General features: G+C 43.0%; 1 protein-coding gene across 1 annotated transcript in view; it reads left to right on the forward strand.

Annotated features, from left to right (window-relative positions):
- ACTN2 (actinin alpha 2) overlaps nucleotides 1-13,884 on the forward strand; it is a 125,032-nt gene that overhangs the window by 15,372 nt on the left and 95,776 nt on the right. Inside the window, exon 3 of the mRNA XM_045011666.1 lies at nucleotides 9,636-10,186. Coding sequence (XP_044867601.1) covers nucleotides 10,061-10,186 — 126 coding nt within the window. The 5' untranslated portion in view covers nucleotides 9,636-10,060. The remainder of the gene's footprint in view (nucleotides 1-9,635; nucleotides 10,187-13,884) is intronic.

Consider the following 13,884-nt stretch of genomic DNA (forward strand, 5'->3'; position numbering starts at 1 on the left):
CTTTTTATTCTTTAATAAATTCTTTTCTTTTCTTTGGACTTGGTTAATTCCTTCCCTTGGGGAAATTCAGGGGAAGGGGAGGGGGAAGTGGGCTGCTTCCCTGTGTGTGTGAGATTCAAGGAGTTGAATCAGGGGGGAGGGGGAAGGTTCCTCCTCTGTGAATTGATCTGTGTTCCCAAGGGGGGAAACAGGGGTGTCCCGGCCCACGGAATTGACCGGGTGGTGGCAGCCGAAGGGGAGACCTACCCTAGGATTTTGGGGTGGGGGGAAGACATGCGGGTCCTCACTTTGAAACCGCCCAGTTTCAAGTGAGGGTAGACTCTGACAAGCTATGTCAGCCCTGCCCTGCAACTTTGGGTGCTTCACAATGTCTTGCTGCAGTAGCTCCCTGCGGTGCTCTCAAACAGCCTTCCAGCATGCAAGCCACACCCTGACTGCCTGTGTGTAACTGCAACCTGCCAGCCACACTTGGGTTATCCTCTGGCTTTTATGAGCCTGGGTTGCCTCTGCAGGGTGACCCAAACACACACTGTTCCAGGTTTTCCCCCAAAATGTATGACTTACATGGCCCAGCTCTCTCCTGGACAGTCCACATATATTAAGTCCATTATTTCTTTAAGGGACTAATATACACCAGTTTATTACTTTAAATAGCATTACCCGGTGTGACGTTCCCCTGATGTTATCTGGACCAGTGATCTGCTAAGTCACTCCAATCCTCGACCCTGGGAGCCAGCCTTACCCTGCTCTGCTGTGAGAACCCCCACTCCCGGGCTGTTCACGCACAGCCTCTAGCATGTAAGCTGATTGGATTGTGCAACCAAATGACACTAGCCAATATCTCCGGTTCCAGACACAACCCTAGGAACCTCTGTCGTCCAGTTATGCCCGCTGGATGCTGCAAGCTTATATGAGTTCGTCAATTTAACAAAGAAATTGATATGTACCAGGCTTGTTATCCCAAGGAGAGTCTCTGACACACTTCAAACCAAACACACTGCTTCAAGTAGAATAAACAAACAACTTTATTAACCAGAAAAGATAGATTTTAAGTGATTATAAGTCAAAGCACAAGAAGTCAGATTTGGTCAAATAAAATAAAAGCAAAATGGATTCTAAGCTGATCTTAACACTTTCAGTGCCCTTACAAACTTAGATGCTTCTCACCACAAGCTGGCTGGTTGCCCTTCAGCCAAGCTCTCCCCTTTGAGCGCTTCAGTTGTTTGGGGGTGTTGTCTGTAGATGGAGGTGGAAGAGAGAGGAAGAGCATGGCAAATGTCTCTCCCTTTTATCATGTCCTTTCTTCCCTCTTGGCTTTGCCTGCCCCGCTTCAGGGTCAAGTGAGCATTACCTCATTGTAGTCCCAAACTGACCAAGGGAAGTGGGGTAACTCACTCGAGAGTCCAACAGATCCTTCGTTGCTGCCTGAGCCAGTGTCCTTTGTTCCTGTGAGGCTGAGCTGGGTTTATCCCATCACACCCTAATGAGGTGTGAACTGCCCCTCTGTTCCTGGAGAGTTTTGCCTGGGTTGTTTTAAACCATGAGGACACATTTTCAGCCTCATAACTATACATGAAATTACAACCTATAACAACAATGCTCAGTGCATCATGAGCCTCCCGAAGACACCCGACATGACAAACTTTACACTGGACTCCACACAATCATATTATAAGGATGAACATGGGGGTGCAGGGTGTTCCTCCGAGATACAGAGTGTCACACCGAGACACTAAGTTAAACACAATAGATTAGAGAAAACAACAAAACAAGTTTATTAACGACAAAGAGAGAGATTTTAGTGAGTACACGTAATGAAGGATATGAGTCAGAAATGCTTACAAGAAAAATAAAGATAAAATGCTGTCTAGTTCCTAACTTAACAAACTATATTAGATTTAAAGCACAGTTTCTCATCAGATGCTTCCAACAGCATTACCAAACTTTTTCAGTCAGGACCCCTCCCCAAGAACCCAACAGCTGCTGCTTTTGTCTTTGCAGGTGCAAAGAGTATGATAGACAAGGAGAGACAGCAGAGGTATCTTTGATTGTTTGCCCCTCCTTTTTATAGTTTGTCACCCTCTTGAAAAACGTTTCCTTCTGAGAGCCAGGAGACAAAGCGTCTCTGTGGAAAGATGTTCCCTGCTGGTTTTTTTCAACTGTGTATGCTTACATGCAGGTTTCCTCCCTTTCTGCTTGATGATTCTGTTTACTGCTTAAATGCAAACTAAGGCAAACACACATTCCTTTGTTTAAGACAGATGTGTTTACCAAATTCTGCCTGGGCAGGGCAGTGAGGTTTGGAACACATGTTAATAACATCATACAGGAGAATCTTGTAATGTCCCATACAATGTTGCTATGTATATTTCACTATGACAACACTGACAAGCAAGATATGAATTTTCAAATGATACCTCACAAGACACATTTTGTACAAAGATTATTACAATAGTATGTAGGGTGTGAATACAGGATGCATTCCATCACAGGAGGTTCAATGCAAGGGAGAGCAAGCAGTGTTACCAGTGTCTTCCCTTTGATAACATGAATTTCATAGGTACTCCATGGGTAGGAAGTACTGTGAGGAAATGTTGACCGAGTTTATTCCCAGGCTTTACATTTTACTTATTTATTTGGAATATGTTGTTTTCCTATACCCCACTGGAGCAAGCGAGGTGGCAGTCACATTCTACCATTTCATCATCTTTCTGGGAGGGGATTAAGGTTGGAGGGGGAGGGCCTGTCTTCTGGCTAGGCCCTGACAATTTACTGCTACATTCTCCATCTCTGACCTCCCTGACACGCATCTCATTTAACCCAGTTTGTCCAAAACACCACTCTGAAAATCATCTTCTCCTCACATTATGGCTAAAGTATGTCACTTTCACTGTAAGTCTGTCTACTGGCTCTAAGTCCCTTTCCACATCACATTCAAATTCCTCATCCTCCCTGTCAAGGTTCATTGTGACTGAGCCTGCCTCTAGCTGGGTTCTTGTTTCCTGTTTCACACGTCTTTCTCTCTGGCTCCACTTGCTTCAGTGCTCACTTTTGGTGCGACTCTTCCCTCACTGATACCAGCTTTATGGCTGTGTGACTCCCCCAACTTTAGTGGAGCCACTGCTGATCTACCCCAGCACAAGTTAAAAGCACAATCAAGCTTATCATTTCCCACTCATGACCCCACCTTCTTTCATGCCACTTCATTTGCCAGCCACAGCATCCCTTGTCTCATGATACACTGAGAGGGCTCCCTCGTCTCCATCCAATTCTGCCTCAAAACTCACATTTTTGGCTAACATTCTACTACTAACTTCTCAGGTGCTCCCCATTACCAACTGCACAATTTATTTATAAAAATAAATGAAAGTTTTGTAACATAATATGATGATTTTCTTCATTAAAAATCAATAAATCTGTGTGCAATACAAAATAAACATCAAATGCTGCCCCCAAGAGCGCTTTCTCCTTCACTATTGATACCCTGCCCAACCTCCCATTCATGTTGGCTTTACTCTGTGTTAGCTGAATATTAGACTGTAAGTTCCTTGGGATAATAACCTTGTCTTTTTGTTTGCCTCTGGCACTATATATACCAGGGGTTCTCAAACGGGGTCATGAGGTTATTACATGGGGGGTTGCGAACTGTCAACCTCCACCCCAAACCACGCTTTGCCTGCAGCATTTATAATGGTGTTAAATATATAAAAAAGTGTTTTTAATTTATAAGGGGGAGGTTGCACTCAGAGGCTTGCTATGTGAAAGGGGTCACCAGTAAAAAAGTTTGAGAGCCACTGATATATACATTAAATAATAATAGTTCATTTTACATTACATCATTACATTACATCCTTCCCACGCCAGTGTTAGATCTCAGAGTGGAAACTAATTGTGACACCCTGGCACTCCAATATTCACCACTGTCATGTAATTAGGAAATGTTTTGTACAAAGTATGCCTTGTGAGTTATCGTTCTAAAAGTCTTGATCGGCTAGACATTAATATCTCGTTGGATTGTATGTGCTATCATCGTATGTGAAGTTATGAAGTTTGGCTATGTATGTGTTACTGAAACATGTTGTGAGGTTGAAAACACCCACAAGCAGCCTTTCAGGTAGAACAGTAAAAAGGCCAAACAATGTTAGTGGCTCATTGAGGAAATGCACACAAGCACAAGGATTACCCCAGGAACTGTGTACAGTAGAAACCTCTCAGAGATAGCACTACACAATGGGAACAGTTTGACCCAGGTCACAGCAAAACTGCTTTCCAGCAAGTGGAAAGAAGATATAAAAGGGGGGAAATGACATCATGATGGGACTTCACTCTCCCTACAACAACAACACACCTGGAAACATCTGAGGAATAAAGACTGAATGGGGGGAAGCCTGGGACTCCAGGCTAAAGGGATTTCTAGCCTGTGTATGAAAACCTGGGAAACCCAAGCTGCAAAGCCAAGGCAGCTTGTACCTTAAGAATCTGCCAGCCTGTTTATCATTCAGGTAGGATATGAATTAGCAAATTCTCATGCTATCTAGTATGTTAATCTCAGTTTGTGGTTTTGTTTATTCACTAGATAATCTGCTTTGATCTGTTTGCTATCACTTATAATTACTTAAAATCTATCATTTTGTAGTTAAACTTATTTTATGTTTTAATCCAAACCAGTGTGCATTTGACTAAGGTGTGCATGGTCCTCTTCACATTGAGGGAGAGGCAGACCAGGTGTTAAACCAGGGCAGGATGGTACTGCTCTGAGGTCCTAGGCTGGGAGGCTGGTGGTTAGAGAGCCTGCATGTGACTGCAGCTGGGTGTGTTCCTACCTGTGTGAATGCTGGTGAAAGTGCAAGCTTGAAGGGCTTTGCAACTTTTCATGGCAACACAATGTGAGAGGGAGCTCAGGCTGGTGGGTCAGAGGGCTTCTGCAAATTCAGATACAGCATGGGCACTGGTGTGTTGGTTCCACACTCTGCCTTCAACGGTACTGTGAGCACATTCCATTCTTTCCATTTCTTCCATATCAAGCAGTCAGGGGAATCATGATCCAATTTAACCCTCTTTTTATTAATGAGAAATTGTTTTTAAGATTGTTGTTCAGCACCCTGAGTGCCTTTGCAGAGGGTGCTTGTAAGCTGGTGGTCGGGGCTCAACCCTCCAGCTGGCGGGAGGGGAACCACACCAACTCGCTCCGCATCCCCTCTAACTGGTGGGTGGCAAGAAGTCAGGGTTAGCAGCCGTCTCAGGAGTCAGGCCCTCTGGGTCAGGGGGCTGAACAACAATCAGTCTCAGTGCCTTCAGGCCCCCTAGATCAGGGGGGTTGAACAACAATCAGTCTCAGATTCTCACAGCGATCAGTCTCGTGAAGGTTCACAGGTTCAGACCCTCAGGCAGGGGCTGAACACAAGGCACACAGTCAATTAGTGTAAGCCCCGGGCCCTCAGTCAGGGCGGGGCAACAGCAGTTCAATAGAAGCCCCGGCCCTCTGGAGCAGGGGGCGGGGCCACAGCAGTTCACTATAAGCCCAGGCCCTCTGGAGCAGGGGGCTGGGCAACAACAATCAGCCTCAATTAGAAGCCCAGGCCCTCTGGAGCAGGGGGCTGGGTAACAGCAATCTATATAAGCCCAGGCCCTCTGGAGCAGGGGGCTGGGCAACAGCAATCTATATAAGCCCAGGCCCTCTGGAACAGGGGGCTGGGCAACAGCAATCTATATAAGCCCAGGCCCTCTGGAACAGGGGGCTGGGCAACAGCAATCCAGTTTAGGGCTCAGGTCCTTGCCTCAGGAGCTGAACAACTACAAAGTCAGTAAGCCCAGATCCTCTGGTCAGGGCGGGGCAACAAACCATAGTCCACAGGACTCAGGTCCTGGTGTCAGGAGCTGGGCAATGACAGCAACTCAGCTTAGTGCAGGCGGCTCTGTCTGCGCTGGGGTGAGGGGGAGACTGCCACCCATGAGTGGGGTGGCAGGGGGGACACAGGCCCACCCACTCCACTGTGTCCCAGCCCGGGGCCCTATTAGCGGCTAGCACTGCCGCTGGTCAGTGGGGTCCTGACCGAAACACACCGACATGGGCACCTCGGTGCCTATAGCCTGACAGGGGTCGGCTATCCCCGGGCTACATTCCATTTCCCCCTCTACCGGTACCTGCTCCTCGGTCGCTGTGAGTTCGGACCAGTCCATCGGCATGGGGTCTGAAGGACCAGGGCTTGGGGGCAGGTCCGGCAACTCCTGCTGGAAGTCCGGCCAGGCTGCCTCCGATGGTTCCTCTGGATAACAGCAGGGCAGAAGCGGCGGCTCCTCCTCGTACCGGGCGGGAGGAAGTCCTAGCGTCTGCTCCGGGTTCCGATCCCGGGGAAGTTCCGCAGGTTCCTAGTCGTACTGGACGTGGGGCAATGGGGGCCAGTCCTGATCGCCGCCTCGGGTCCTGGAGGGTTCCCAGTCTGGAGCTCCCGCTGGCACGTCTGCTCGCGGCAGTGGCTGGCTCCTGACTGAGCTCTGGCGTTCTCCTTTTCTACTTCCTGCCCCGCCCCTTGACTTCCGGGGGGCGGGGACAGGACGTGATGACTCAGCCCACTTGGGCGTCTGGGAGGGAGCTCCTTCTGCTGGGCAGGAGGGGAGCCACACCGACTTGCTACAGTGCTTTATAAATGATGGATGATTATTACAAAGATTAAAAAGACAAGGATATGGTAATTCTACTTTTTTGGTTATGTCAAACACAAAACAGTTGCCTTCTGTCATTAGATATAAAATATAATTCCCAGATCCAGCATATCACATTTTTAGGTCACCTTATTCCAAGTCATGATATCTGTTCATTCTGGTGGGCAATGATTCTATCAATGGAGACTAGAGCTGGTCACAACATAGGCTTTTTTAGCTGAAAATTTTAATTTTTGGCAAAAAATCAAAACCAGAGATATTTTGATTAGGAAATGCTGCTAGGCTGGCTCACGGAAGTTGTAGTTTGGGTATGTGATGTTCCTGTTCTCCTCTATAGGCTGTTGTCCCTGCTCAGACAACATCTCCTATTAGGGGGACCAGATGTCCTGATTTTATCGGTACAGTCCCGATATTTGGGGCTTTTTTTTTATATATGGGCTCCTATTACACCCCTCACCCCCTCCTGATTTTTCACACTTTCTATCTGGTCACCCTATCTCCTATGAAGCACCGTAGTCTCCTTTCATATAAGGGGAAGAGGTTGCACTGGGAGTCCCTGACCATAGTACATCATGGGAGATGTAGGCTGGCTGGGTACCCTGGCCCACAGAGGCGAATCGGGACATGAAGAAATAGATCTGCAACTCCTGTGAAACACAACAGTAGGATATCGGAATAAAAATATTTTGTTTTTTTCGGTATTTACTGTTTCTATGAAAAAACAAAAATGTCCACAGAAAGCAGGTACTTTTTGTGGGGAAAAAATTGTTTTGTCGAAAACTCCAATTTTCTGTTGTAAAAGTTTAAAAAGAAAATTTTCCATCCGCTCCAATTGAGCCTGTAGAACACAGCTGACTATACCACCAACATGCAAGGACCTTCAGAGACCCTAGTTTATTTCTTGATGGATGACTCCCCATTTCTCTTGTAATGCAGTTTGTCTGTTACTTTTGTATATACAGTATTCTAATGATTTCTGTATACAGTTAAGCAATTGCATATAGTTAATGACTATACCTAATATTCTCAATACAAATATTTGTTTATTTGTTGCCATTTATTCATCTACTTTTATTATATGTCATATAAAGTTATTTAAAATATATTTTTTAAATCGTTTAATTGTAAAATTATTAAGGGGCACTACTAGACTCAACGTAATGAAGACTGAAGCTAGCTTCCTGATCAAGGTCCTAAGACAGCAAATTATGAAAACAAACACTAAGTACTTTGAGTCAGAGCCGTTAGCCTGATGTTAAAAACTCACCCCTTAAACTTCACCAGAAATTTCACTTGCTACATTTTATCCAAGGGAAGACATTTTCTGGAAAGATTGATACAAATTACTGAGAAGTTTTAGAAACACGGGATGTCAACATTTCCCATAATTTGCTTATTAAAAAGAATTTCCTAATGGAATTTTTGCCTACTTTTCATCTATAAACATCAACCTTCTCCTGTAGTGTTTAATGTAGAAAAAAGTGCTTTTCATTTGGGTTTTGAAATATTTAAAGTTATCATGTAAATACCAAAACCCAGATGACTATACAAGTTGTGTCTGTGTGTGTATGTGTATATTTATAAATAAAATAATCACAAAATATGTCAGCATAGTAATAATGTGCATATTTCTAAACTGTGTTCCTTTGGGATGACTGACTATAGGCTGTGGACTTCCTAATGTTACATTCACCCTTGTAGTTCACTCATTGCATCTCAGTGGCCCCAAATCTGACCTTGTTTATTTGGGGTCAATTTTGTGGAGCATTCTGTCTTTGATAAAGGGCTTTGATGATTTAGTTGGGATTGGTCCTGCTTTGAGCAGGGGGTTGGACTAGATGACCTCCTGAGATCCCTTCCAACCCTGATATTCTATGATTCGTAGATGAGGATAGGTTTGTGTCCAATACAAGCACTAGCACAGGGATGACCTTAGCTGGCAATACTTAGGTGAGTATTTAATAATAGACTAGTTGAAGAACAAAGTAAACCTGCCTGTCAGTTCCCAGGAGAAATGTTCCCCCCAGGAAAATTAAAATGATATGACATGGAAAGCATGGGATGTGCCTGTCTGTATTGTGTTTTCATTGTTCACAATGCGCCATACAGAGAACAAAAAGTTTCCCCATGGAATTTTCCAAAAGACTTTTTTCCAGATTATTGCCTTAGCAGTCATTAATTTATAATTGTCTCATTCTAACCGGGGGGCCAGATCCTGAAAAGTGCTGAACATCCACTGCCTCCCATTGATTTCAGCAGGGCCACCGAGAGCGGGTTTGGGCCCCGGTGAAAAAATTTTTTTGGGCTCCCCAGCAAGGGCGGATTGGCTAAACAGGGCCAATGAAGCCAGGCCCCAGGCCCCATTCCGGACCACCGGGCCCTGGTAATTTGTACCGGCTTCCCCGCCCTCGGTGGCCCTGGATTTCAGTGGGAGTTGAGAGTGCTCAGCGCTTTGCTAGGTCTGGCTTTTATTCTCTCTGGTTTATATTCCAGTCCTGATCTATTTAGTAATTTTGTTTTCTCTTGATAAATGCTTTTCTTTAGTGACTCATGAGAATCTTTTAAAAAAGGGAGAGGAGGTGAAGTGAGAAGTGAATCAAGGGCCTTGAAGCTTTGGACCAACGGCAAATAGTGTGTGTGTGTGTGTGTGTGATATCTTGATTCTGTTTTTTAATTTATAAATTGTAACCAGGTCTCCAAACTACAGATGCATGCACCGAATATAAAAAGATGAAACTTCAACAGTTTCTGAGTGCAATTAAAAGAAAAAAGACAATAATGCAAACCACCGAAAATGTTCAGAGCCGCTGAACAGAGACTGTATACAGAGGTGAATGTCCTTGATTAGACTTCACTTCTGTAGATAAATCATTGATCTTCTCTGCACAGTAAATACCTACATGTATTTGTGTAATGTTTTAATAACAGTTAATAGCAAATGCAAAATTACATAGTCTTCTGTATATCAACAGATCATTCTGCTTCTGCTGATCAGGCTGAAGGTCTGCCTTGCAACTTGCAAACGAGAGACTGAGAAAGGTGTGGGATATTCCAGGCTGCTGAGCCACGTGACACAGTGGGGATAATAAGCAGCAGCAGTGAGCTGGAGCCGGGGCTTCTCTGGAGACTCAGCCACAGGAACCTGCAGCAGCAGAGAGGGAGGGAGGGGAGAGAAGGTCATCACAGTTCAGCTCATACCTGTATCCTGACAGCTTCTACCTGTCCTGCCAGCAAGACTCATCAATATTAACACCCTCTCACCTTGAAAAAAGAAAAAAAGAAAGGAGGAAGCAGGGAAAAACACCACTGCCTGAACTCAAAGAAAAAAGTAAAAATAATAAAAATCAAGTAATAAAAGCCACAGCAAGTGTAGAATTGAATCTGGTCCTTGAGCAATATGAACCAGATAGAAACAAGTATGCAGTACAGCTATGAGTATGAAGATGATGAGTATATGATCCAAGAGGAAGAATGGGATAGGGACATGCTCCTGGACCCAGCATGGGAGAAACAGCAAAGGAAGGTCAGGAAAGAAAATAAACTGTGTGTCTGTTGATGTGTGTCTGTGGAATAATAATCACCACCTTATTATAACACTTTATCTTGCAGTTGTAAATGCATGTGCACTAGTGAATTCAACCGCTATAATTTTTGCAAAGGAATCTGTGATCAGTTTTACTCTTTATATAAACATTTTTAGCTATGTTGTTATATATAGCTTATGAAATAGTCCTTCACTTTCACTTTTAGAATTCTTATATATAAATGGAGGCTGTATATGAAATTAAATGAACATCATAAAAGTTTTTTGATACGCTTTGCTGACAAAATATTGGTTCAATATTTTTCATGCTCACACTGGCTGTTGGCAGAGATTTTAACCATTCCTAAAATCACTTTCTGAGACATATTTTCAAAAAGTGGCCTCTGAATTTGTGTGTGCACCTGATTGCCTATAAAAATAAGGTAATTGAAAGTGTAAATGAGAAGCTATGCCTGCAATTACCCAAAATGCTTGTGTAACCGTATATTTCCAGGAACAAACTGAAAGACCACCTTTGAAATTGTGGTCCTCTGAGTTGACTTGTGTTTGAACTTACTGTCAAATCCAGTGGAACAGTGTGGTTAAGAAAATATAGTCTTGGGAAATGTTCAGGCTGTGGCTTAAAAAATCTCTTTATTTACTGAGTTAGGGACTGAAAGGTACCCAGCTGTCATCCTACCAATTTACAGAGACAACTCTATAAACTACCTGAGCATCCTACTGTGGAGGAAATGCTTCTTACCTTCTGAATTTTGAAAAACAGTTGTACCAGCATAGAGGCTGCTGATGCTCTGTTGCTGAGTACAGGTGGCATTTATAATCTTATCAGCAACTTGGTTAACAGTTTTGATACTCCACTAGATAATCACTAATACAGCTTCATTAAAACATGAAAAAGTAGAAATCACCTAAGCTGTTGCATAAGCAGCACATGGGAAAGGGATGATCAAGTGAAATATTTCTGTTATTTCCTAAAGTAACAGATAATGTTGAAATTCACAGCTGTAAGATCTGGAGTTATGAGGTCATGTGCTAACTGTAGAAATAAAATATGTGGTATCCATCAGGCAATTGGGCCTGTGTGAAGAGCTCCCATTGAAAATTTCAGTGGAAGTTGCATATGTGTATCTGAAGGCAGAATTCAGCCTATTGAACACCTACCCTCTGTATATAATCTCCCTCTCAAGGTAAGAGCAATTAGTTGCTTTTAGCAGGAAACTAAGGGTGAAATCCTAACCATAGGTCAATGGGTCTTTTTTCCCCATTAAATTCAGTAGGGCAAGGATTTCACCCTAAATTTCTACTTCTAGCAAAATTGCAAACCTTTCTCCTCCCTTTATTTTTTTGTTTTTGTTTGTTTAGTTTTTAGGACCTGGCATGGTAGCATCTGTTCAGACACTACTGTGTGTAGGTAATGTGCACTCTGTGGGCATATCTTGAATACTGGTCTTTATATCTGTTATTTCAGTTGTATCCTCTGAACCAGTAATAAAACTACACCAGTCATCATTGAGATTTATTTTAGTTGGACATTCTTTTTACCTGGTGAGCAAGTGATTTTGATGTACTGTACCTATGTGGCAATTAAAGCATGGAAGGCTTTTCAGTATTAGAAAACTGAGATTGTTCATTTTGTAAAGTATGGTGCTTATAGTTCCTCTGAGGACCTAGTACAGTTTCTTCTGCAGCAAAAAACCACATTGCATAACAACTGCAGTTTTGCACAACAGTTTTGTATTTCCAAATAGCATCAGCTAGATTTACTTTCCTTGAAAATATTGAATTCATAAGACTGCACATCCAGGATAAAACAGATCCTGTGCCCCATTTGAGTCTATGTTTTTGGCAGAGGGGGCAGATGCACAGAATGCTGTGTTAAGAAGACAAAGTACTGAGGGTTTTTTAATAGTTTGGCAGTTGAATAACTCTTGGATTCTCCAGAAGAGTTTTCCTAGAGTGAAAACCAGATATGCAGAGAATCTGGGTTTATTTTTGTTAGCAGTTAATCTGTTGCACATTTTTAACATTTGTGTGGGGGGTGGGGGGAGTAGGACAGGGAAAAGCTCATGTGAGTCACCAACAGTGGACTCCGCATTTCTATCCCTTGTTCTAAGCCAGTTTGATTTTTCACTCCAGTTAGACAATGCTTCAGTGGAAAGTTAGCAGTTCAGAGCACATCAATAGATTAGCTATATTGTGGCTTTGTTACTTTGTCTGCTACGTGCATTTAAAACAAATGCCAAAGTGATACATACATTTAAAAATAACTAAGAGAGGACATTCTTATTCCTTGGCTTGGAAAGGAATCTGATAGTATATTTTCCCCTGGATTAATAATATCTCAATAGGTAGCCTGATGGATCTGAAGTGATCTAAGGGTGTCAAAATTGTTTTTTCAGGGTGCTAAAATAAGTTACGGAAAGTACATTTCCATATTTACCAGGAGAAGGCTGTATATGCATGGGCACGAAGCTTTGCTCAAATATAATAATGAATAGTGATCTCAGTGCAACACTGGCAGTTGGCAGCATATGTATTCTATGAGACAATCTTGGAAGAGGACAGAAATAAATGCCATTGTTTCTATTGTGGGCTGCCCTCTCCAGACTTGCCATTTCACTGATATGCATGGTATGAGATCTGTCAACAGATGCTGGTAACACACGATGACGTACATAGGATTACAATGGATATGACGCTAATTATAACCACAGCTCATAGGGTATTATGATCTGCAGTAATCCAGGCTCTTGCTGTGGAATTCTTTGTTGCAGAAGTCTCAGTTAAATATGATGTACATTGTACAAAAGGAAGCTGGGGAGTAGCTTTGCTGTATCTGTTGTGAATGTGAACTGCAAATTGAAAGTTTCAGTTGGCACAAAGTTCAACCTGTGTTAAAGGACACCACTAAAGTACAGCAGTTGCCAGTGTACAATATTAGATGCTAATGGTGCAAAACATAATTGGGGATTGTAGGGTTTGAATTTCAAACAGAGGTTTGAAAGAAGGATTAAATTATGAGATTATTAATATGTCTTCATTATGCCCCTGTGTAGAGATGCTTCCAAAATATGTTGATCAGAAAAGTTCAATTTTTGTGTCTTGTTTTCATCTTCAGGAGAAAGTGAACAGGGTCAATTAGTACAGTACTTCGGAAGTTTACTGCTTAATAAAACCACAGTGCATTGTCATTTTCAACATGCACTTCGCTTGCTTCATTGTTTAAAAAATATTCTACAAGTGATGTGGATGTAGACACTTGTTCATTTGAGCCTAAAAGGAAGCCATCAAGCACAGTTTATATTGGGCCACTTACTAGTTATGGGAGATAATACCTTTCAGTCACTGCCAAGCTGGTCTGCATATGAACTGAAGGCCATACTTGCTGACAATGGAAAATTTAAAAGCCTGAGATTTCCCTTCTGATTTCTGCTAATTTCAGTAATAATTCAGTCAGGAAAAGACTATATCCAAATTGGGCCAGTGGTAAACTCAAGAACTGAAGTCCTGTATTCTTTGCAGCCTGCCCCTTCGGTTTTAATGAATGCCATCTTTACAACTGGCATCTGATCCTGTGACACCGATGACTGTGGCATCACCAAATGTCTTGAGATTCTGGAGTCAGTCTCAAAGGCTTTTGGAGAATTCTCAGGCTGAGGCTTGGGTGAAAAGACTGA

The sequence above is a fragment of the Mauremys mutica genome, chromosome 3, assembly GCF_020497125.1.
Source record: "Mauremys mutica isolate MM-2020 ecotype Southern chromosome 3, ASM2049712v1, whole genome shotgun sequence".
Taxonomy (NCBI): domain Eukaryota; kingdom Metazoa; phylum Chordata; order Testudines; family Geoemydidae; genus Mauremys; species Mauremys mutica.